At 37.3% G+C, this 25,005-nt stretch overlaps 1 protein-coding gene across 1 annotated transcript in view; it reads left to right on the top strand.

The window, feature by feature from the left end:
* LOC139729964 (SID1 transmembrane family member 1-like) overlaps positions 1–25,005 on the top strand; it is a 70,730-nt gene that overhangs the window by 30,447 nt on the left and 15,278 nt on the right. Inside the window, exons 4-12 of the mRNA XM_071640880.1 lie at positions 259–304; positions 9,951–10,049; positions 11,529–11,618; positions 12,741–12,843; positions 17,121–17,186; positions 17,908–18,001; positions 19,170–19,213; positions 23,683–23,751; positions 24,951–25,003. Coding sequence (XP_071496981.1) covers positions 259–304; positions 9,951–10,049; positions 11,529–11,618; positions 12,741–12,843; positions 17,121–17,186; positions 17,908–18,001; positions 19,170–19,213; positions 23,683–23,751; positions 24,951–25,003 — 664 coding nt within the window. The remainder of the gene's footprint in view (positions 1–258; positions 305–9,950; positions 10,050–11,528; positions 11,619–12,740; positions 12,844–17,120; positions 17,187–17,907; positions 18,002–19,169; positions 19,214–23,682; positions 23,752–24,950; positions 25,004–25,005) is intronic.

Below are 25,005 nucleotides of genomic sequence, written 5' to 3'. Positions count from 1 at the left end.
AAACTAGTAACCCTTAACCTAACTCTAACCCTAATCTTTACTCTAACCTTACCACTAGGCAGTATTTAGCGGGGGGGGGGGGGGGGGGGGGTAATTGCCCTCTGGGAATGATTTGCCCGGCTACGTTATCAGTAGTTGATATGGTGAGCAATGATAATATTCAACATTCTGTTTTCATCATTTCGTGTGCGGGATGATGTATTCATACACTTATGTTCAAAATGATTCCATCTCCTTTCATGTATCAAATTCTTTCAGATCAGATGAAATCGTGACATTCGACAGTGATCCAGCTACTCCTCAGGTATGTATCTTTTTCACTTAGATAATTGAATATTACTCATAAAAAGGGGCAATTTGTAAACTTGAAAATCCTGGTTTCATATTCTTCATCAAATGAAACGTGAATCAACACGTAAATAGAACAATGAGAGTGGACTCTGGAAGAAAGAGAAATCCATGACGGTGTTGGCAGCGCTCGTCTGCTGTTACAACTTGTGCACGTCAGGATGGTGGTTTAACATGAACTTGATACATAGTTTTAATGCAATCTTAAATAAGACATACAGATATTCTTGCAGCTCAAGTGACATAATGTATTGCTGACGGTAAATAACGTGTGTCAGTAAGTATGCAAATGAGCATGTACTATCTGTTAAGTATACTTTTCATGTGCACAGATATATATTTCTTTTTCTATTTAGCGCTCGACACTGACGCCGGTTTGACGGCCACAGATCAGTAAAAACATCGTGAGACATTTTGATGGATGTATAGCCTATTAAACTGTATGATCATGATGACCCATAATTTGAATTAAGGATGTAGCTTATTGAAAAATGATTCATCATAATTTGGATGTAACCTATTGTAAATGAATAATGCAACATGGTTTAATGGATGTAGCCTATTGTAAATGAATAATGCAACATGGTTTAATGGATGTAGCCCGTTGACTATAGTGCACGCACCATAATTCAATGGATGTGTAGTCAATGGAAAGGACATGGTTCACAATTGGTTCAAGTAATCGGTTTATGTCACTTGGTCTGTTACCACTTGGTCTACTTACCAGTTTGGCTGACACCATGTCGGCTTAACCCATTTGGTCCACTTCTAACTTGGTCTACTTGCCACATGGTCTAGTACCAGTTGGTCTAATGACAAATTGGGCCAATCATCACTTGGTCTAATTCAAATTCCTTCTAAATGCCAGTTAGTCTAATATATTTTTTCCCACTTGGTCTAATACTCCCATTCGTCTCATGATCAGTGGGTCACACTCCGTCTAATTTCATTTGATCTGATAGCCACTAACTTGTCTAATAGCCATTTGTTTTTATAACTGCAAGTTCGTCTAATCATCATTTGGTCTAATTCCCACTTGGGCTAATGGCCAGTTGAGCTACCATAGGTGTCGTTATAGTAAGTTGGGTAAAAAACGAAGGAAAAGCTTGAAAGAATGATATAGAATTAAAAAGTGAAATGGTTAATTATAGCAGCAAAAGTTGTTTGAAGTATGTCTTGTCATTGTGAGTGTATCAACCAAATGTCGACGAGTATGTCTTATCGGGTGTTGTTTGTTATTCCGAAGGTTCGATATTCTGAAGGATCGTTATATATTCCGAAGGTTCGTTAATCCAAAACACACAAATTCCCTATACCTAGAGGTACGTTAATCCGAAAATGAAAAAGGGTTCGTTAGTCCGAATATTTGTGGCGTTATTCCGAAGGTTCGTTATTCCGAAGATTTGTTCATCCGAAAATGAAATTCAGAAAAACGAACCTTCGGAATAACGAATCTTCGGACTGAAGAGCCTTCGGAATAACGAACCTTCGGAATAACGAGCTGTAACCGTTTTATCAGGGGCATTCTGGCCATGTTTATTACTTCAGGAGCTCGTGTATATTATTAATAGTGAATTGATAGTGAAGTATCAGTATTAAGATGGTGTTGTTGACATCAACAAAGTAGATTTATGGTCGTTTCACAATGATAACAGCATCAACAACAATAATGATAATAACGATAACTATAGATTCGGGAATTTGTCAAAACTGACATATTAGGTGATCCGATGTATCCGCAAATAAATGTTAAGCCCCTATCGTGAATCAGATGACCTCATCCGTTAATACATTTGCGATTATCTTAACGGCGAATGGCTATTTGATTTGTAGATCCTCATCAAAGAAACGGGAATCGTACCTGTCATGCCTACAAATTGTAAATGGAAAGGGTGTATAATGCTAACAAAGAGGCATTTTTTTTTTCATAGGGAGGGCGCTGCTCTGTAGCGACCGCCATTGGCATTTTTTCTCTCCGAGTTTGAAGCTTATTTTTGGATCATTTACCACATTTTTCGTGTGTGTCAATATTTGTAAGTATGTCATCATGTCTGGTGAAACTTGTGTTTTGGGGTTTTTTGTCCGGTGTCCTGTCCTTTCCTGGAAAATGTTGCAAGTCCCATACCCGTTAACGGACTCAACGTGTACAGCCGGTCGGAACTACTGGAACTCCACCCGCAAGTACCGGTACCACGACCCAATGGCAAAAAGATGTATGTCTGCCGTTTTACAGCAACTATAAAGCCGAGAAAATCGACTTTAAAATTTTGGCAGTTTCCTTGACCGTAGAAGCCATCTAAACTGTGCAGCGCTCCAGGATTTAATTCCAGAATTTAGTATACACTTCAAATTTCATTTCCTGATAATTTTCTTGCATCACATTTTCAAAGATACTTCAGAATTAGCACTTTTAGAGATATACACCTTTTTGCCAAACCACGTTTGCAGGGACTGCAACCCACGCTATTTTGGCAAAAAGGTGTATGTTCACATACACCGTGAGAAATCGTGCATTTAAGTTGGCAAAAAGGTGTATGCATAGAGATACACCTTTTTGCCCAATCAAAAGCTAAAAAACTGATAAAATGATACAGAGATAGCCCCGAATATCTCGGAAACAAAGGCTCGATGACTTACGAAAGATGGTCACTGAAAAATTCGGCATCGAAAAGCCCCCAAATGGTAAAAACCAAAAACATGATATTTTTCAAACATACACCTTTTTGCCAAATTACGACCGCAATGGATATGAAAACCTTCCCAGTTGGATCAAACCACGAAGGAGGGATTCCAAACCGCGTAAGGAGTCGTAAGGCAAAACCACCACTTCCTTCAGTTCTCCTGGAAATGTTCAGTCTATATGTATCAAAATGGACGAACTTTGCACCAGTGCTCGTTACCTTCATGAATATCGAGAATCGTGTCTCCTATGTTTTTCTTTTCAAAAACTTGGTTAAATCAAAGTAACCCTGATGGCGAGGTAGCTTTACCGAATTTTCATCTGGCAAGATCAGACAGAACAAAGGATTCAGGGAAATCAAGGGGTTGAAGTGTCTGCATGTACATTAACGATTAATGGTGCAATGACTGGACAATCAAAGAGAAATTGTGTACACCAAACATTGAGCTGATGATCGTTGGGCTCCGCCCTTTTTTATCTTCCGAGGAAATTCAACCAATTGTATGTGATGATTGTTTATATTCATCCTGGAGCAGACGTAGGAGAAACTAGCCAGGTTGTTGCTGACAGAATTAGTCATTTCGAATCCATCTCGCCCGACAGCCCAACATTTATTTTGGGAGACTTTAACCGATGTACACTTGAGAACGTCCTGCCTACCTATGAACAGTACGTAACGCAGGCGACTCGTAACGATGCAACGTTAGATCGTTGTTATGGAAATGCCCCTATGGCATACAAGACAAAAGCTTGTCCACAGATTGGCGCATCTGATCACAACAATGTTTTGTTGATACCAGCGTATAGACAGAAACTCAAAAGCTGGAAGCCCACAACAATGGTTCGGTTTTGCTGGACCTACGACGCTGTTGATGAACTCAGAGCCTGTTATGAATCGTCGGACCTGCTTACCATTATTGACATTAAATTTTGGCCTTCTTCCACCGCCGAGTCCGGCAAATTGAATAAATTCAAAAGTAAATCTGTTGCGTGTCCCTGCATGAGATGTGTGGGAATGTTTGTGTGTCTGTGTGTCATCATAACAACAGCAATGTTACCTGTAGTTGTTTGAAGGGTTTTACTGTCATGAATGATAGATATTCTGATTACATCATAAAAGAGTAAAAAAAAACACTTGGCCGAGAACAAACCTAGTACAGGATGTACTGTATACAAACAACTCAAGAGTCGATATAGTGCCACTTTATCCAAGTCGTATATTCATCATGGCGTAACACAGCATCACATGTGCACGTGTTATGGCCAAAAATATTTTGAATAGACCAGCTGGCAAGAGTATCAGGTTACATTGTATTTCTGTGAATAGACAGGATGCAAATACAAAAACATTCCTAGATAGACCCTCTCGTAGACGAAATCTAAAAGGTCGGCGGATTATGGTCAAAGGTCGAAGGTCAAAGGTCGTCTTTTTTTCTGTACCGGTCCATATGTTCTTCCTATGTGTTACGTAACCTCTTTTTGTAGACCCTAATAATGTTACGGTTGTTTGGAATCGAATGTCCAAGTTCTCATGGGCATGTTACAATTATTATAGAAAGTAAGATGTAACAACGAAATACACTGTAATAAAGTCGCTCGGTCAATTATCTAAACGTAAATGTAAGTTTATAAGTCAAAATGATTTTGCGATCATTAAGTTGCAAGGATTTTAGCCATACGCGAGTGTTTGTAGTTCAACCCATTTTTAATCAGTCGAATATGACAACTCATGCCGAAATATATATATATATATTTCATTCAAATTCGTAGAAAGCGCTCATAATTTGCGAAGCGTTCATTCAATTCTGGGAATGACGGAGATGTGATTACGGAGTGCTTCAATTGTTACACTGGACTTTTCGGGAGCAAGGTATTTCGAGCAATAAATGTACGAAATGTTCTTCTCTTTATGATGTAATTAATGTTTTAATGCCATTATTAAAGTAGTTTAAGCACTTATTGTGCCTGCGTCTTCTCGCTATCTATCTCTGCGTTTAGGTACATGCTTTCATTCGAATTATAGACTTCATGAAATCGCGTTGCAGCATTTTCATATTCATAAACGATTGCAGCATATGCTCGTTTCCTTTATACATTATGCTTGAATGAGAATAGTTCTTCATTTTCTGTCTTTTATCGGGGAATGATTGGTATACACAATAAAACAAATATTGATTTACACTCCTGACATAAGAGAAGATCATTTCAGCGGAATTAGCCGTCTGATATGAGAGGTTGAAGAATGTCGGGATAATTGTCGTATATTTCAACACACATTGTCTTTTCCTTATTTTCTGAAGTGATGTAACGACGTTAGGCCTTCAAACCTGTGTGGCATATGCTCGCCATACTTCCATGGTCATGTCGACTTCTTTAGCTTCCGGATGGCCAACCTTTTGTTGCTAAATTGAATGAACTTCTCCGACGAACTCGGGAATGCTACCTGCAACTTTGTTTGAAAATACGCTCTCTCACATTGAGACGAATGTGAGTTCTCAATGGGCATTGTAAATTGAATTGTGTTAATGATACATTTCTGAAGTGATATAATTCAGTGAAAGGAAAACGAAGTTGAATGAACATCTTCATGGCGCTATCTTTTTGTTGGCGATTTTGAATTACCTACCTATGAAACTGAAAGAAAAACGTATATAAAAAAATGACAGCAAAATCTTTACATAATGTTGTACCATTGTGTACACTCCAGTTTGCCGTTTTGCTCTTCCCTTATAATAATTTTATCTCATTACATTTTATCACTTTCCTTTCCAGCTATCCACTTCTTCATTCCCATCTAAAACGTATATATTGAATATTATCATTGATGGTGACGATCACTTCTCCAAGATATTTTGTCTGTATTATTAATAATCTAAAAAGATGTTACCATAACACAGATTATTATGCAAACCTAGCCGTGTGTAATATTACATTTCGATTGCAAAAGTGTGGTTGGATTACCATCCATCAAACAAAATTTAGAAGACAACCATATTTCTCCCCCCCCCCCTCTCTTTCCAGTTATCCAATTCTTCATTCCCATCGACAAATGTGTAGATTGAATATTATCATTGATGTTGACGATCACTTCCCCAAGATACTTTGCCTGTATCATATATATAATCTAAAAAGATGTTACCATAAGCCGTGATGATATTACATTTCGTTTGCAAAAGTGTGATCGGATTACCATCCATCAAGCGAAATTGAGAAGACCAGCTTATTTCTCTCTCTCTCTCTCTCTCTCTCTCTCTCTCTCAATCTTTCTTCTTATCGCAGAGATTCCCATGTTTAGTCTGAAGACCGGAAGAGCTCATAAGTGTTTTATCAAATATACATATTCAACAAAACAATAATCTTTCCGGTTGATGATGACTTTTTATCGTATATGTCTTATCACTGTGTGAAATCTTATTTCATGTGATATGTAGTGAACAATATTTATCTTCCCGACACTGCGTTAGAGTGAGAAGTGAATCGCAAGATTGCACATAAAATTGGTAGCATTTAAACCCCAACAATCAGTGGCAGTAAACTCACAAATGCGCTCGTTGATTTCTTTTATTTACACCATGAAACCTAAGTCATATGGACGAATCTGTAGGCAGTAATGATGGATAATTTCAGAAAGCAAACTTCTTTATACAAAAAAAAAAAAAAAATCAGTGTATGGATGGCAGCAAAAGCATGGATTTTGCAGATGTAGTCACCATTAGTTGTCAAAGATAGCAAGAAAGATGCAATGATTTATTTGAATATTGAACATCCCATCAGGCTCTTGTCACATTACGGAAATTGATAAAACAAAACCAAGAAAAAAACTCAAATGGAAGGTTGAGCTGCGAAACTCAACTTTGATGTTGCTGTAGTTTTTTTTTTCTGTCATGCTAATGAATGATGGCCTGGTTATGTTATAAAATCGTTCAAAAAAAGTCTACTTGGCCAAAGAACCGAATAGAGGTATCCTGTATAATCATTCATACAACGCAAGAGCCGATAGTGCCACTATGGGGTCCTATATATTCAACATCGCGAGATGTGTTTCTATTGTCATGATTATTTTGGTACAATGTAATGTCAATGGAAACCAAATTTCTATGTCTGACATAGACCAATAAAAATGAATGAATGAATGAATGAATGAATGAATGAATGAATGAATGAATGAATGAGTGAATGAATGAATGAATGAATGAATGAATGAATGAGTGAATGAATGAATGAATTTTCGAGACAAAATGAAAATTGTGTATCTTTGAACCTCATTTGCACACCAAAGATGGCGTCTGAGGAAAATGTCGTTATGTTACGAAACTGATTCTGCTGACATGATTTATATGTGTGCAAAGTATGGGAGCAATACTCCACGTATCAAGCAACCTACAGGACGAGATATTGTTTGACCATTGACCCTACTTTACACAACCAGTAGGGCGTCTGGGGAGGAGTCATCATTCTACGTGTTCTATGATATCATGATCAAGTTAACACATTGTACAAAATAATTAAAGTTAAATCTTCATGGTGTTAGATAAGTATAAGATAAAGACACACATGTGGTTGTATCATAGATTTAAATGATATTCACTAGATATAACCAAGGAGGTTTAAAAGTTGGAGTTCCAAGTGGCTGTGATTATTCAAACAGTTGTCAGATTTCTATACAAAAGAATTTCACAGGTGCATTTGTGCCTTTGATGATCGATGTTCGAAGCCGCCGTCTTGCTGAGCAATCTGAAGATTCATTTTGAACGTTAACATAATATTGGCCATATTTTGCTTATTTATTTATCAAATGAAATGAAATTTCACTTAATGATAAAGCATGTAAAACAAAAATCAATCCCGTGCAGAAATTTGTGCAAAAGTGTAAATCAGAGCTGTATCATGTGAAAATGTTTAAAACTGTACCATCCTGGAAAGCCGGTTCTATCACTTTTCCGCTTAATTCTGAAAAATAAAACTGACCTGGAATAATCTTCAAATATAATTCTTTATTGCTAGATATATCAGATTAGTGCCCGGGTATGCCCAGTCGAGTAATTTTCATCTTTATTTCAGCCATTTTTGTGCAATTTCTATTCGCACATCCTCGTGTCTACCACCTACCTTGTATAAGAAGGGACAGCGAAACGTATAATTACCATCACAAAGACATATCTTCCTTAGACAGTGGCTGGTGAATATGCAATGAGACACGAGTCAATTGTCTTCCTATCTGCGTGGCAGATCCTGTTTGGCACATGCTTCAAATATGTATTTCTGAGCGGAGGCATCGAACATCTAGTAAAGGAAATAAGACAGTCGTGACTCCATTCTCTTCAACCTGTTTGTGTGATTGAATGTGTGTGTGTGTGTGTGTGTGTGTGTGTGTGCTTGTGTTGCATCTGTCCTACGTAAATATGCTACTATTATACTTCTTGTTAATATGTTTAAAACTTTAGTATGTTTTGTTTTGTTTTATATGTTTATCCGGGACCCCCTTTTTTTTTTACAAGCTCTGCTTCTTTTGGGGTCCCAAACCATTCATTTTAATGCTGTTTCCTTTTGTACAATGTCAAATGTTTAATGAATTGGTTAAATGAACTTGAACTCGAACTTGAACTTGAACCTTCTTGATATAACTCTATAGGTTGTATACACTTCTTCTTTTCCGTCCATGGCCATGTTTCTTAATCAAACTAAGTAGCATTAGTCCAAGTGAGAATTAGACGAAATTGAAATTAGACCAAATGACTGTTAGCCAAAATGGTCATTAGACCAAGAGGTTATTAGAACAAATGACAATTAGACGAAATGAAAGTTGGACCAATTGATATGTTGACCATATGGACATTACCCGAAGTGAAATTAAACCAAAATACGTATGTTGGACCAACTGAGAATTAGATTAAATTGGATTAGCCGATATTGTAATTATACGAACTGGATATTAGGATTAGGATATTAAGTGGGAATTAGACAAAAAAAAAAATGGTAAATAGACAAAGTGGTTGCAGCCTAAATGGGCTTATATGGATACCCCGAGTGGTGTTGGCCCAATTGGCGATTAGACCAAGTGCAATAGCCCAAGTCACCAAGGACACTGTCGGGCAAGTAACTTTCAGGAATAGGCAAATTTATTCATCCGTTATGAACACGAAGTCCAGTTAAATCAATAAATCAGTTTTCGGATACAGTCGAAGAAAGTAAAAGATCTATTAAGGGAGGGTAAAAAGCAATCATTTCGGTTCAACAAATTGTGACGGAGTTAGTCGCATTATCGTTTTTGTTTTTGTTTTTGTTTTTTGTTTTTATCATAGTAACGATTGAGATAATTATCACATATAATTCTGCATTTCATAATCTAAGCACCTCTGAAACACTGTTTACCAGTCAGTCAAAAAAAAAATACCATACGCAATTGACAATTCAGTATCAAAGTACAAACGAAACATTCCTTACCAATATAATCCATGAATGAAATAGCATTCACTATTTGCCATTAATTCTTCTGGAACACTGTTGAGTCCATAAATGAAATAGGCCTACCTTCCACCATTGACAATCACTTTTATTAATTTATCACTGATTATTCGATGGTGATTTTCATGTATAGGTCTACTATTCATTCATTTGTCGGTTTTTTTTCTTTCTAAGGTGATTTCCGGGACCCCCGTCACAATATATCTCAAAACTAAATACAGCATTTATTGTAACAGAAATAGAGTATATTTCATTCCACGAGAAAGCAACCACCTTCCGTTTTCTTTTGTTTGCCAATCTTTTAAATTGTGATGTCTGAAGTTGAATTTGAAATCTCAAGATGTGATTTTATGTTGGCACTTTCTATCCACAAACTGAGTCTGCTGCTCATGAGAGTATTACTCGCTTGCATTATACTTTTAACATGTCGTTTACATCATGTCTTTCCGTTGATCAGTATTACGAGTTCAACTTCAAAAAGGGAGTAGATATGATCTTCGTTAGAGCCGAGTCAAATAATGATTTCTGTGCCTACTTCTCCGTGCAGCGTGCAAAGGTGAGTGTGTTTATTGTCAAATCATCTACATTATATCACAGTAGATGAAGTTTGATAATGACAGTGTTTAACCGTACTGATCTATGTGATTATTTTTCATCCATTTTCTCTAGCAACTGATTTAGCTGAGTGGTTCATGAATATATTATGTTCATAACTACATCTAGCGATTTTCTGAAAATTTTTCAGTGGTTTGCGCATTTATTTGTCTGACGAATTTGCTGCGTGACTAAAGAAGGCCTCCATCTGCAAAAATGCATGCGCTAAATCGCAGCAATAATTTTCTCAGTGTCCTCGTAGCATCTCACAAGAAGTCTTACTTGTGTTCAATATGTCCTGGATCTTTACAGAGTATGAATGATTGAATATGTTATTTCCGTGTATACAGCACTTCATTTGTTATATCACTCGAAATATCATAATTATAGATATATAAAAAATGTCTCTATGCGCCTTATTAAACCTTGGTTGCCATATAGTCATGATGTTTGGGTTCGTAATCCCATATTTAAGAGTCATGCTGCAGCAGCTAGTTTTGTGTGTGGATATTTGGTTGTATCAAGAAATTAACATTTCTTGGGAAGACATTGATCTGCAATATCAAATAGCATATATCGCTACAGAAAATCAACTCATTTGATTCATACTTTATTCTATCTTCGCTATTGAAACATTGTAATTAATAGTTTTACTACAGCTTGTTTTAAAAATAAGGCAGAAACGCTTTGCATCATAATATACCCCATTCCCTTTAATAATTCTACAAGTGTATGTAAGAGTGTCAAATGAGGCATATGACATCATGCTTTAAATTTTTCCAGCGATGAAATTAATTGCTTCCCATTGATGAAAACAGAAAAGGATGTAGAATATATAAAAATATGTGAAGAGAGGTTAAGTCTTACGTGTAAATGTAAGATTTATGGAAATTGTAACATCACAATTTAAGTTTCATTCTTTTTCTCTTACTGGCTCATAAAGTTGGAGTGCATCATGTTTACGAGTGCAGAAGTTTACTCTACTCGTTTTAATTTCCTCTAGCCGTTTGCTCAATACACGTTACAACTTTGGTTCACTGAATTCCTGAAAATAATGATTTTCACAAAGAGATGGTTTATCTTTTGAAACGAGGGGCAGATGTGCGCAATTTCATAAATGCAACTAGGTATCTGAACGCTGTTTTCAACTACTGTATGTGATTGTCTTTTATAGAGGTTTCTAATTGTTTAACTGTTGGTTTGTTGTTGTATTTTGCATTTCAGTGGGCAGCTGGGTTACAAGAAACAGTTACTGAGCGATGTGAGATGTGTTGAATTGCAATCATATAAATGTCATGGAAGTGAGAAGTGAGACACACCCATTCAAACTAATATTACCGCTGAAAAACTCCCCTTAACGTTAAATGTTTTATGCAACGTGGCCCAGTCTTGCTATAGGCTCTGATATTGTTAATGTTTTAATGTGCCGCTTTGCTTTCAGTGTCCTGTTTACGACTCGGTGTCCACAGTCCGCTATAATGAGGGTTCCAGCTTTCAGACCATGACCAAAAAGGCAGCCATTACTATCACGGTAAATTCAAAGAGCTACAAGAAAAATAAAGGAGACTTTTAAGAATGTGTTAATCACTGTTACATATTGTGTATGCTTGAAAAAAAAAAGAAAAAAAGAAACGGCACACCCACCACAAAACCTTTGTCTTTGAAAGACGAGAAACTCTAAAAACACCTCTCAAACGTGGGGGCACCGTGGATTGGGGAGACTGGCCCGGTTCGGATATATTTGAGATTCCCTTTACCGATTTGTGTACAGTTTTACCTCTTATCTCTATGTAAGTACTGTACTAACACAGCTGAAGAATCTCGACAGGAGCAATCTAAATTGTTACTAATAAGCGTACACACCGAGGTGTTAGTCTGCCACATTTTAGGCCTGCATCAAATTTGGATGGTGTCATTCTTGCACTCATGACGGTTTTGAGATATTCAAGATGATCACTAAAATAGCCATCAATATCTGAAATTCCTTTATATTTCCTTTTAGATTGTGGAAAGCTGGTAACAAAATAGCAAGTTTCTCATAATATGAGTGCGATGAATGGGAATCTGGATGATGCAAATTTTGCATTCTTATATGGATTCGGGGATAATCAAATTCTGGCTGCTATCGTGAACACGGTTAAAAAAAAACCTCAAGGATGCAAAAGTTGCATCATGCAGATTCGGATAGACTGATAGAACTGATAAAACTTAGGGCGAATAATAAAACAAGATTCAGCCTCTGGCACATAGACCAGTGACCCTGATGAACAGTGAATTCAATCAGACCATCAACATTTCCCTAACACTACTGGAGCTTACGCTTATTGGATAAGTAATATTTTGCTGTGCGTTGTTGACAATATGACAACACGATCGTGACGATATCTGTAACTGGAGTTATAGACATGTGTTTCTTGATGAATCTAATTTGTAAATACATGGTAATAATCCTTCTTGTGATTATGTGTAACTAAAACTAAAAACAAAGAAGACAAAAACAACTGTATATTCCTCTACACATCAACGTCTCACGAGGCACAATTTTCCATAACTGTCAGTTCAGATTTGTTACATAAGTGTATTAGAAGGTTAACCATTGGTTCAGATGATGATAAATTTTCTTCTTTTTGTCACTTTCTTCCTCTCATAATAGAGAGATAGGTTCAAGGACTCATCAAAGTTTCTTGTGGTCTTCGTCGTTCATCCTAACGATCAGATGTGTCATTATAACTACACGCCATCGAACCGTCAAAGTGGTCAGTATAAAATCGATACACCTCGCATTAACCCGTTCCTTCCGGGTGTCAAGTGATATATGGGAACTTGGTATACAAGGTTCTCAAAATGTAAACAAGACTATCTATATTCGCGGGCTGAATTCATGTTTATTTGTCGTATGCTGCCCATAAAAAAAAAATGTTCTAATAAAAGGATTATAGTTCCTTCTCGTCAATTGATTGCAATTTATTCGGCACAAAATCGATAAGTATAGAATAATTTTGCATTAACATAAAAGACAATGCCTACACCTGTACTTGTTCAACAAATCAACGCCAGGACCCCTTTGAAGCAAATAGAGCTTGTAAGTAGGGCCGGAAACGATTACACAGAATATGGCTGATTGTTACACATATCATGAGAAAAAAAGAATGGTTGTATAGTGGATGAGAACCAAAGGAGGAAATAGGTTAAGCATGATCAAAAGTCAGTGCAAATCAATTTACCTTTTGTTGAACCCGCTGTTTGAAAACCATGCACCCTATGTCGGCCACCTTAAATGTCATTGTTAAAATAATTCACCTTACATTGAACCCACTCAAAGAATATATCTGAAACCAAATTACAATGTACATTTCCCTAAACTTTCTGAAAGGTCATTTATTTCATTTACTTCTCAATGAATTTACTTTAAAGTAATTGAAGAAAAGCATTTAAGCCCTTATACTTGGTAGTGAGACAACATGACATGCTCCGCCGGCAATAAGAATTGTTCCGTAAAATGCGACAAATCATTCAAAGATAGACATAAGTATGGCCCAGCGCCAACTCTGCCGAAGATATTATTTGAATTCTTAATTGAATTCTGAGTTGCTTTTGATAATTAGAGTAGATCCTTTGCTTTTCATGAACTGCATGTATCTAAAAATAGACGTATCTATCTTTAAAGAAAAAATTGTCAAGCACATTCGTACGGAGTACATCTCTTGTAATTATTATATTCCAGTGGTTGTTTTTGGTCAGTGTATCGCGTTTGAGTGTTTTTATACATTAACAGTTGAAAGTATTTCAACTACTGTAACACTGAATGATAATTTTATGGACAGAATATCAAATATGATAAGGGATTACAACAAAAAAAAAAAAAATAAGTGAAGACAGCTGCTTAAAGAAATACCGGTAAATCATAATGTCGACACTTTACGAGACCGACACCCACGTGACCGTATTAAGAATAGTTCCATGAATATTACCGCTCAAGTGCAAATATATATCTGTACAGGGTGTTGCATTAATGACCTGTAAAAGGGTAAATGACATACTAATACGAATAATTTAAAGCGCATTTTCGTCACGCTATTTTTTTTCCAGGCTAACATTGTACCTTCCATCCCCCCCCCCCATTTTCCCTTTTCACTCTCGCTTCACTAGAGAAATGTTAGATATCCTGCCTGATTGCTAAAAAATCATTACAGCGCCAAGTTGTAATCATCTTTGTAACTACAACGCATGGTAGTCAATTGATCTAATTGTAAACGCTTTTTGTATATCGCAGCGATGCATCCTCCATTTGACGTTTGTGTTTGCGATGATTCTTTCCCCATGGTAAATTTATGAAGGAATAAATAGCTCTTTGCATGGATGCATCTTTTCCTGATTCACTACTAATAAATTGATAGAGTACTTCGTTATTTGAGGTGAATTCATACTAAATCTAGTATTACTATGACTACTGCACCTCTTCAGATCGTGTGAAGTAGGTGTGTGTTGTGACATTGACCATCTTGTGAAATATTTCCTTGATTTTCGTTTTCATAGCTGCCTAGATTACGCATTTTATACAGAGTGATGAAAGCAAGGATATAGCTAAAAAGTTTGCAGAGTAACAAGTAAACGGGGATGCGTTTACATATTTGGAATTGCAGTAAAATGATCTCTTGCACACTTAAGTGAAATTTGTAAGTTTTGTTTACAGACACACACCCGCACACACAAACACACACATATATTATTAAACGTCTTGATTTTGTTTAGGGGATGGGGGAGGAGAGCTGACATTGTAACACTCTAGCGCCCGTTCTTTCCCATCACTTATTTCTTATGCCATTATCGGTACACCCTCTACAATTATGCATTCTTCATTGGCTTTTAGATGGTGCTTTTCTTCCTGTCAATCTCATGAGCCTTCTTTGCCTATATAGGTGTTGTTGGTTTTTTTTACTTGTAAGCGGGTTTTTTTTTTTTTTTGCGTACTGTCGTACTCATAGCCTTTATTGCCTAGTGTTGAACTCATGGGCTTTATAACTTGTGGGCCCATTTTACTTAATGTCAAACTCGTTGACTTTGGTCATTGGGCCGAATGCATAAAACAAGCAATTGCTTCAAGCAAAAGCACAAGCTCGTCTAGCAAAAGGTCTAGATCAAGCAATTGCTTAAATCCATATGCATAATCTTTTGTTTTGTGCTTATATCTTTTGCTTGTCCCGCACAAGCAATTGCTTGCGTTTTCAACAAAAGGGACGTCACGCCTGTGCGAACAGAAGAGCAAAGGCGAGTGTGCTTGAAAGGGCATGTGTGTGCGGAAACTCTCTGACATAGCAGAAGAGCTACGAAATGACACTCATAAATGCACACACACACACACACACACACACTTACGTGCTGGCTGATTCCCATCACTGCTTATAGTAGCCCGGATGTGCCAGATTGCACGTGGAAAGAGGTCTCCTTGCTCTCCACCGAAGTCAGACATCTTACCTGTTTTTCATCACATTTTGCGTGCTAACCACGGGACATTCCCGTTGTTGGAACGAAAATGCTTCTTACACTACTTAGGAGTAATTTCTTGTAGATTTATACCACTCCTGCACAAGTGTGATCTTTCTTTTATGGATATGAAAATGATACTTAAAAGGGAACGTGCCAGTTAAACAAAAGCTCAAGCTCATTTTATAGAGCTTGGAAAATTGTAAGCAATTTCTTGCAAGAACAAGCAAAAGGTATGTTTTATGCAGGCGTTTTTAAGCAAATGCTTGGTCCTTAAGCAATTGCTTGCGGGCAGTAAGCAATTGCTTGTTTTTATGCACACGGATTTGAGTAAAAGGCTAGCACAAGCAATTGCTATAGCGTCTATGCATCCGGCCCAATATAACTGGTGGGCTGTACGACTTATGAGCTGTGTGATTCAGCAGGGGATGTAAGACTCGTTGGTGTTGATCTTGTTACCCATGGTTAAACCCTTTGGTCATTAGTTGGCGATATATGGGTCTAAATGGTTGGTGCCGAAAGCATTACTAAAATATTGGTTCCTGTTTGCGTACTGACGAGACTTGAACGAGCCCGTCTAGGTAGCATGGATTTCATATTTTTCAAATGTACTTTCCTGAAATGGGACAAATTTCGAATGCTTTAAGGGAGAAATAATGTAAATACATGTCCTGTTGCATAATGTACAAATAATAAACCTGATACAGCTTGTTATGATTTGGTGTACTCGTTTATCAGTTCCATTGGCTTCACTTGCATTTTCAGTCTACAATAAACTATATTTACCTTACATGTTGCAGCAGGAACGAGAGAGAAGGAGGGGGTATTTTTGCACCTCGTCATGTTGCCATGTGACAGTTTCTTTCTTCTTCTTTCTTAGTGTCAAACAACGATATTTTGTGCTGAATTAAAGACAAAGTCTGAACACTTTGATTTCCTTTGAGACAAACGGGAAAATGTCACAAAGATAATACAATTCCACACGATAAATGCTTATATATATATATATATATATATATACATATATATATGCAAAATACAAATCAAATAATGAAGGGAATTGAAACGGAGGGTCCCACTGAAAAAGGAAAGCTTGTACGACATGGGACCCTAAGAAAAAAAAAATAAGAGAACGAATAATGAATTAATAAAACTACAAACAGATATAAACCAAACTAAAAGGATCAGTGATATTTGGTCTGATGTAATACAAGAATTAATCTCTCAGGAAATAGAAGAAAAATATCTACTGTGATTCAATTCAATTCAATTCAATTGACAAGATTGACTCATTTCATCTATTTTGATTCCTCACGCAAAATCTTGACGAGCCACTGTGTGTGTATGTCTCCGTACGTGCGTGTTTGTGTGTGTGTGTGTGGGTGTGCGTGTTTGACGTACGGTCACGAAGGATGTTCTAAAGAAACTTGACTTCATAGAAATTATTTGGATACAGTGATCACAAAACTCAATTTGGCAAATCCAAACAGCATGCCACTTTGAAGACCCCGTCTTGTGAGGATTTTGCATTTTTTGTTTTGTTTTCTAGAAACTTCCCATCATTGGAATGATTCATTCAGAAGGAAGACAGTCACCATCACTGTGGAGGAGAGATGTAAGTAAAAGGAGTTTACAGGGAGGGAGGAGAGTCATAGGGAAATACGAGTTCGCCAAGGAGTAGATTTCGGAGAGATGAGTTCAGCGAAATAGGAGTTCAGAGAGAGTGGACTTTTTGTATAGGCATAGGGCGGAGTATAGAAGAGCGTTAAAGAGGTAGAAGTGGAAACATGAAGAGAGGATGAAGTCAAGATAGGGAGTTCAGCTGACATCAGACTGGTCATTAATTCTTGGTGTTTTTTCCCCTCTTTCCCTGTATCAAGTTTTATTATAAGGGGGAATGTTTCCTTAAGATAAAGTTGGAAAGAGAAAAAGGCAACGGTGCACACGCTTACATTGACAGACAGAAAAAAAGAAGGATAAAGCAAGGAAGGATGGTGGCACAACATCACCAGGAAGATCGCTGTCAGACAATGATAAAATGTATAACCAGTAATGGAATAAAAAAAATCATAATTTATAGAGAGTTTCATCACTAAACGAGCTAAAACCATTCTTGTTGAGATATTTGTGTTTAAAGCTCCTAAAAAAAAGAAAAACAAGAACTTCAAGAATATTTCTTGTTATTTCACAAGTGAGGTACCTTTATTACTGAAAAGGTTTACTTTTGCTCTATCTGATGATGGGCTTACTTTGAAATGTTTAAAATGGCGCTTGGCTCATTTTGCAATAAAACTCTTCAAATATATTTCTATATTTATCTGCCTGTCTCTGTTCAGATTTTGACTACTGGAAACCCATTTTGACGACGTTTGCAGTCACATTGGCGATCTACCTTTTGGCTGGAGTTATTCTGGTTGTCTATTGGTGCAAGTAAGATTTTACCAACGTCTGTGTATAGAGATATGTGTCCGGTTACTATGACAACAAGTGCTGATGTTTATACCCGCATACCACTATAATTCATTTACAGGATCATTTCAAGTGCAGCTGTGTATACAATGCATATTAGAGCCAAACCCATCTCAGACACTTCTATAAGCAAACAGTGTGTATTTCTCGTACATTTGATTATTTTCAATTACTTCAGCTCGATACTAAAGTTTGTCATTAGTGTAATTAGGATGATTACCATGGTCAGTGGCGTATCGGGGGGGGGGGGGGGGCAAGGGGGGCACGTGCCCCGGGTGCCACTCCTAGGGGGCGCCAAAAATGAAAAAACGAAAAAAAAAAAACGAAGCTGCTACCACCACCATCACCAAAACGTCAATGTCTTATGAATTGTCAATACCAAAAATGCCAGTGGCATAGTGATTAAACCCAGCAAGTCCACGCGCATGCGTACTCTTATTCCGAAGACGTAAGTCATGAACATTCATATAATGTAGACTTGGGGTCCGGAACTTATGTGGGAAAAATAATTTCGCTACCGGGATGGGGTTGGGGTTGAACACTTTTTCAGAAATTAGGGGCGCAATTTTCGCGCTTGCCCCGGGCGCCGTTTTCCCTAGATACGCCACTGACCATGGTTCCCCAAAGACAGTAACATATTAATCGTGGTTTTCAACAGGTAGCTGGAGTTTGTCTCGTGTTCTAAACTGCTACTATCGCGGTAGCTTAATACTACGAAAAAAGCGTATCCTTTTCTTCTTCTTCTTTTGACGGATTGCAAGCTTAATTCTGACTATCCCCTTATCCAAATACTGCAAAGTTCATAGTGTATTGACTCAGGTGCTAAACATTATCCTGTGTGAAAGTTAAGAAAGCAGTGTGACTGGTTACATTGTGTCTGGTTTAACGTTATCAGTGATGGAATGATTGCGAAATCAGAATTTTACCCAAACTCCTAAGTTATGAACTATCAACTACAGAAGACAAAAGTTTGTCGTCGAGGATTGTCTTGTGCAACATTCCTATTCAAGAATTACTTTTCTATCCATATAAGTGATTTTCTTGGAGTCATAAAACAACAAACTGATTTGTAATAATGTCCCCTAGCAGAAAGCCCAAGAGATGGATTTTAGCCACAATTTGTTTTCAGGACAAAGCAACGTGACGAGAAGTCTGGTGCTGCAAATGAACAAGGTATGGTGTGATAAGAAAATGGGACTCTAAATTCCCTGAGCAGTTCGAAGAAAAATAGTCTTTGGTTATACTGCGGTGACATGTGGTAACAATTTGTGGCATTATGTGGTTTTCAAGTAAAACCTGTGAATAGTTTCATCACGCAAAGAAACGAATGCTTACTGCCACTGGCACAAAAACTCATCAAGAAAAAAAAAATTATGCATGCACCCACTTTATACATACACATACTGACATGCTATCTACGCTGACAATGTTATAATGAAAATTCAGCACACTGATTTTAAAATGCAATCTTCAATTTCTTGTAAACAAATTTAACGTGAAATCTTCTTCAACAGGAATCCAAATTCTGGGTCACAAAAAACGAATATACGTAACATTGTACCACCAAACCAAGAAAAAGTCGCAAGACAAGGAATTTTAGTTATAGGGCAGATTCTGACGTGGCAGACTTTAAGCTTTAAAATGATGTGTATTAAATTCAAATCAATGGACTCTCCGAACAAGTCCAAATATTGCAAAGAAAGCACACATAATGGAAAAGTGTATAATGTGAAAAGAATCTATGAAGTATAGGGTATAGTCAAGGGCTTAATCCTTCCAAGCAGTGCTCTGAGCATTGAATGGGACAAAAAGTAGGATGTAAAACTCCATAGCAACAACAGTGAAGGTATTAACAAATTGAGTTGAAATCAAGTATGCTCTATTGACACATTTTGGACATTACTAGTACCATGAGTACCATATGTCAAAACAATATCCGCATCAACTTAACTGGCTAACATTACAAAAGTTTTAACTATAAAAAGCAATGGCATGTATGACATTTAAATGTGTTCACCACCTTGCACCCTCCTTTTAAGCAAACAAATTTTGTTTCTGCATGATGATGAAGCGCAACGCATAACACGTTACTCACAATAATTTAAATTTGAGCATCCTAGATGTAATACTGTTTTACAGGCGGATTGGCATGATTGGAATGATTTGCCATTAGAGGCACTCTGTTCCCCTAATTTAAGACTGTAGAAAAGTAAATCATGATGTGTGTTTTTTATATCACGATTTTATTCAGTGATTAATATCCCCACAGTTATATCAGCTGTTTCATTTGTGCAATAGATGTTATTGTCCATCATTTCCCCAATTAATCTCTCTCTCTCTCTCTCTCTCTTGGTTTATTTAGAAATTGTTGTATTTACATGTCTTTGAAATTATTGTATCACCGGGTAATGCTTGGTTTTTTTTTTATTACATTTAAATGTTTTTTTTTAATTGTTTGCTAGTGATTGTTTTTCTATATTGTTTTATGTACTGTGTTTTAAAAGGCTCCGATGGTAACAAGCAAATGCTGACTTGGACCACCATTTTAAAAGATGTAAAATAAATGAAACAAATCCTTTCAAAAGTTATTAGAGTAAGTGAAGAATGTGTAAAGGGCTTTTAAGAAATGTAAAGGGACTGTGAGGCACATCTAACCATATTATTCTTCACAAAGGTGTTCAACAAAATAATACTGCTTAAAACACAATTTCCCATTCGTTTTATAATGATAAACTTCAAAATCATGTAGGAGAATTGGTCTTTCAGAAGTTATGAAAATTTCAGCTGTCTACGTTGACGCGTTTCACCTATTTTGAGTACTCACATAAAATTTGGAGCGCCTTTTTTTGTGTGCACAGTTACGCATACACACACACACATACATATATGACAGTCCATTGCAAAATCAATAGAAAATATGATTTTACGCTTCTTCAAGCTCATTCAAGGTGATTACATGGTACTCATTTTTGTAAATCTTCATTTGATTTATTCACTGTGCACTGTTCTCGCATGCTTGTTTGTCTCCCGGCTGTATCAGTTCCCATGAATTAACACAATTTTCATCCGCTCTTCCTTCAATGTTACTTTTTCTTTAGTTAGAATTCAGCTTAAATAAGATTAAACGCGCTGGTCATACAATAACAGGCGAAGAAATATTCTTCAAAAATACCCCTGCATTCAGACGGAGCGTAACCTGAGCGAAGTTTCGACTCGGCTCTCCAATAGCGCGTGAGAGAGGTGTTGGGGTAGAAGAAGGCCAGGAAGCAAGCTTGTCCCCAAGCTATCCCATAATGCATCTGAAATGATGCTCCGTCGGCTCATGCCATCTCGGTATTGGCAATCTCAAGAATTATTGTACCCAGGTTCATAATATGTCACCAGTATTCTGTGACTTCCTAAAATGCTGTTCAAGTTTAATGACCTGGTCAGAGCCCGGATTGATTCACACGTATGATATCATTGTCATAAGATAAATATTGTAGATGCAAATAATCAAATACGAGTTTCTTTCTAAGATTTGAGTTATTTTAAAGGCAATACAGAGTGGACCGGTAATTCGACATTTATGACCAATGACCAAGATGAACTCCAGTAGTTCTTAATTATTTCGTCTTTTGGACAGTCCAAGCAAGTACCCCGTGAGGGATAAACCTGAAATACCCTCTCAGGGCTATTCAGCGGCTCAACGAAGCGTTGCGATCGTTATCTCTATTCTCATTGCCGGTCGTTCCGATTTATGACTGGAAATTCTGCGGATTTTGCTGGCTCGTGCGAGCGCTGCACGCTTGCAGTGAGCTGGGTGGCCTTGTACACCCACATGCAGGCCGGACAAGTCGCAGCGTCACATACCAGTCGGGGAGATAGCACACACAGTCTTCACATCCACCAAGTATTGTAGTAACCCGCGCTAAGATGGTTTCAACAATTTGCACAAATCGAAAACCACACTAAGTGCACATAGTCGTTGCATGATGATACCACGAAAAATAAGCAAAATACACAGTCCCCCCCCCCCCACACACACACACTCACGTACGCATACAAGCACAAGCACCCACGGCAAAAACAACAAGGGTGTCAACAACATCAAAAGCAAAAACAAAACGAAAACTGGCATCATTCAGAACGTGTTGATTTCGAGTTTCAAGATACAGTTGTGACTTGTATCTTGAGAATAACGTATAACCATTTTTTTTTCTTTTCAAATCATGTTCATGATGTATCAATTATTAAATCTGTATTTAATAGTCACATCCAGTATCAAAACGTACCGCTCTGTGACTGAGAAAACAGCCATCTGCAGTGTGGACATATTAATATATACGCATCTATAATATAAGAGTAAGAACATCTTCTATAGACGATCAAACGCAATTTCAAAACCCAGTTTTGGCAACTGAATGGATTTCGTTCTCCTACCTGCCCGTGGCCGGTACACTCGCCGAACTGTAAAGACGCGATGGTATCACACATCTCCTCAACTGGAACTACAGCTGTATTTTCAGTTATGACACTATCACAGTCCCAAGTAGATATAACACAAAACGCCATCTTAGTCTTCAAAAAATGTTATCGATGCAGTAATGACAGCGTATATTCCATACCATCAGGGAGGTGGAAAGAGATTTGAATAATTCTGCCTAGTTAGTGCACAGGGATAAACTGAACCGTGTATGGTCTCAGTGGCAGCTAGCTGACTGGTATCGAGGAAACCCGACTAAGGAATTAAGATAAAAACACAAAAACAACATTACTCCCCCACCCCCACCGGTTGATTAGGGCCTGGATGGTATGTGTATGCAGGGAGGTATGTGTTTCACAGTGATTTTCCACAGCAGACACTGCCGAGCGAGAGTGCAATGTCACAGCACTTTCTCAAGATCGACGCAGGGACGTAATCAATGCACATTTGATTTTTCTGATAAACTGCGTTGATACCATCTTTTAATGTCCCCTGAAGATCATACTATAAAGATGTAAGCATTGATTTCATCCTACATAATGTGTTTCCAAAATTTACAGTTGTGATTACATGTACATTATATCGAATGTGAGATGAGCGAGCTTCCTTCGTACAGCAGCCAACGTTAGCCCACGAAAGTGGCAACCAAGCAAGCAAGGCGAGCCAGAGAGCAATACGATCACCATTCCACGTGGGCTAACTGCACGGAGGCACGCGGTGTGCGCGCGTTTTTCTGTTTCAGTAGCGATAGCCTGAAAAATTCAGGCCGGATTGAATGAGGCTAAGGGGACAAAATTTTCGAACATGTTGTGCTATGACAGAGAGCGTGTGAATTTTGCTCCCCGCGGATTATCCTTAAAAAGGGTCTATGAAAGGAAAGACTAATAATCTTCTCTCTAAGGGAAAACGAGCGCAATCCCCGGGGAGCAAAATACACGGTGTGTGTTTAAACACACGCATGTCGAAGCGGTTTTGTCGGTTCCCATAGACTTTACACGTGAAGGCGATTCTCTTGGCACTGAGCCAAGTTCGGCGAGCTCGCTCGGTTCTCCCGTTTTATCCTCTATAGGGTATTTCGGCGTTATCCTTCACAGGGTAGTTGCTTGGACTGTTGGATGTGATTGATCAGTAGTTATTTTACATCCACTCTTTCTTAATTTCCTTACTATAAAAGTAGACGACAATGAGCTAGGGGAAGTCCCCGATCCTGTAGGAGAAAGTCGGATGTCAAACTTTGACACGGCAGGTAAGATCAAGACGAGGTTTTCATTTCGCCTCTTCACTAATAATTTCATGTGACACAGTTAAAGGGAAAGTGTAATTGTAAATGAGATTGAGATTCAGAATATGTATATATATATATATATATATATATATATATATACATATATATATATATATATATTAGACAAGTAGGAAACAATTATATAAGATTTTAAGATGGAAAATAGGATTAATTAATTCATTTAGAGATACAGCCCACTCCAAACTCTGCTTACAATTCCCACAGTTTAATAGTTGTTATATCCTTTCATCAACATTGTCATCAAACTCCCAAGCAAACTTCCTATGGAAAAGCCCAGCATCACAATTATACACCATCCTCTGGTAATCCGCAGTGAACTTAAAGGGAAAATCCAGTCCAAATATAAGTTAGTCTGATAAGAAAGAGTATAATCTGACGATTTCAATGATATAATTTTGATTAAAACCGGATGGAAAATAAGAAAATTGTGACATTTTGAAGTTTCGCTAATTTTTTAGGAAACAGTTCTTGAACAGTCAATATGAATATGCAAATGGAAGAGTGAGCATGTCATACCCTCACAACTTGGCAAATTTTAATATAGTTTGTACATAAGATTGTGAAATTTCTAGTTTTTCATTCAAACGCAATTATGTCCGAGGCTCAAATCCTGATGTATCGAACTGATCACTATTCTGAAGTTATTCAACCAGGAATAAGATCATGTTTCAGATTTCAATGACAGAAACATTGAATTTTCGCCATTTTCTGTACTCGATCAATGGAAAATTGTGAGGATAATACTATGACATGGTCAGCTCACTCATTTGCGCATTCATATCCACTGTACAAAAACTGATTTGCTGAAATTAGAAAAACTTCAAAATTTCATAACTTTTTTTTTCATCCAATTTCAGTCAAATTTTTTCCCTTGAACTCGTAAGATTTTATTCTTTTTTTTATCAGACTAACTTATTTGTGGACCAAATTTCCCCCTTAACACTTGAATAATATAGTATATGTAGTATGATAAAATATATATAGTATATATATATAATTATATATATAGTATGACATAGTATAATATGGCATACTAGTATATCATATATGTATTATTGACGTAAGCTTGGTTACCTAAAGGGCTTGATCAGAGAATACGCCAGTTCATATCACTGATCGTTGTTATCCGTGTAATATAGATACAACCCCAGAGACAGTGGAGAGACAAGGGGAAGATGGATCTACAAAGGAGGT

The sequence above is a fragment of the Diadema antillarum genome, unplaced genomic scaffold (genome assembly GCF_040938485.1).
Source record: "Diadema antillarum isolate AM-2024a unplaced genomic scaffold, OU_Dant_1.0 seq00000277_RagTag, whole genome shotgun sequence".
Classification (NCBI taxonomy): Eukaryota; Metazoa; Echinodermata; class Echinoidea; order Diadematoida; family Diadematidae; genus Diadema; species Diadema antillarum.
Note: the sequence above shows the minus strand (reverse complement) of the source record. Positions and strands in the feature narration are given on the sequence as shown.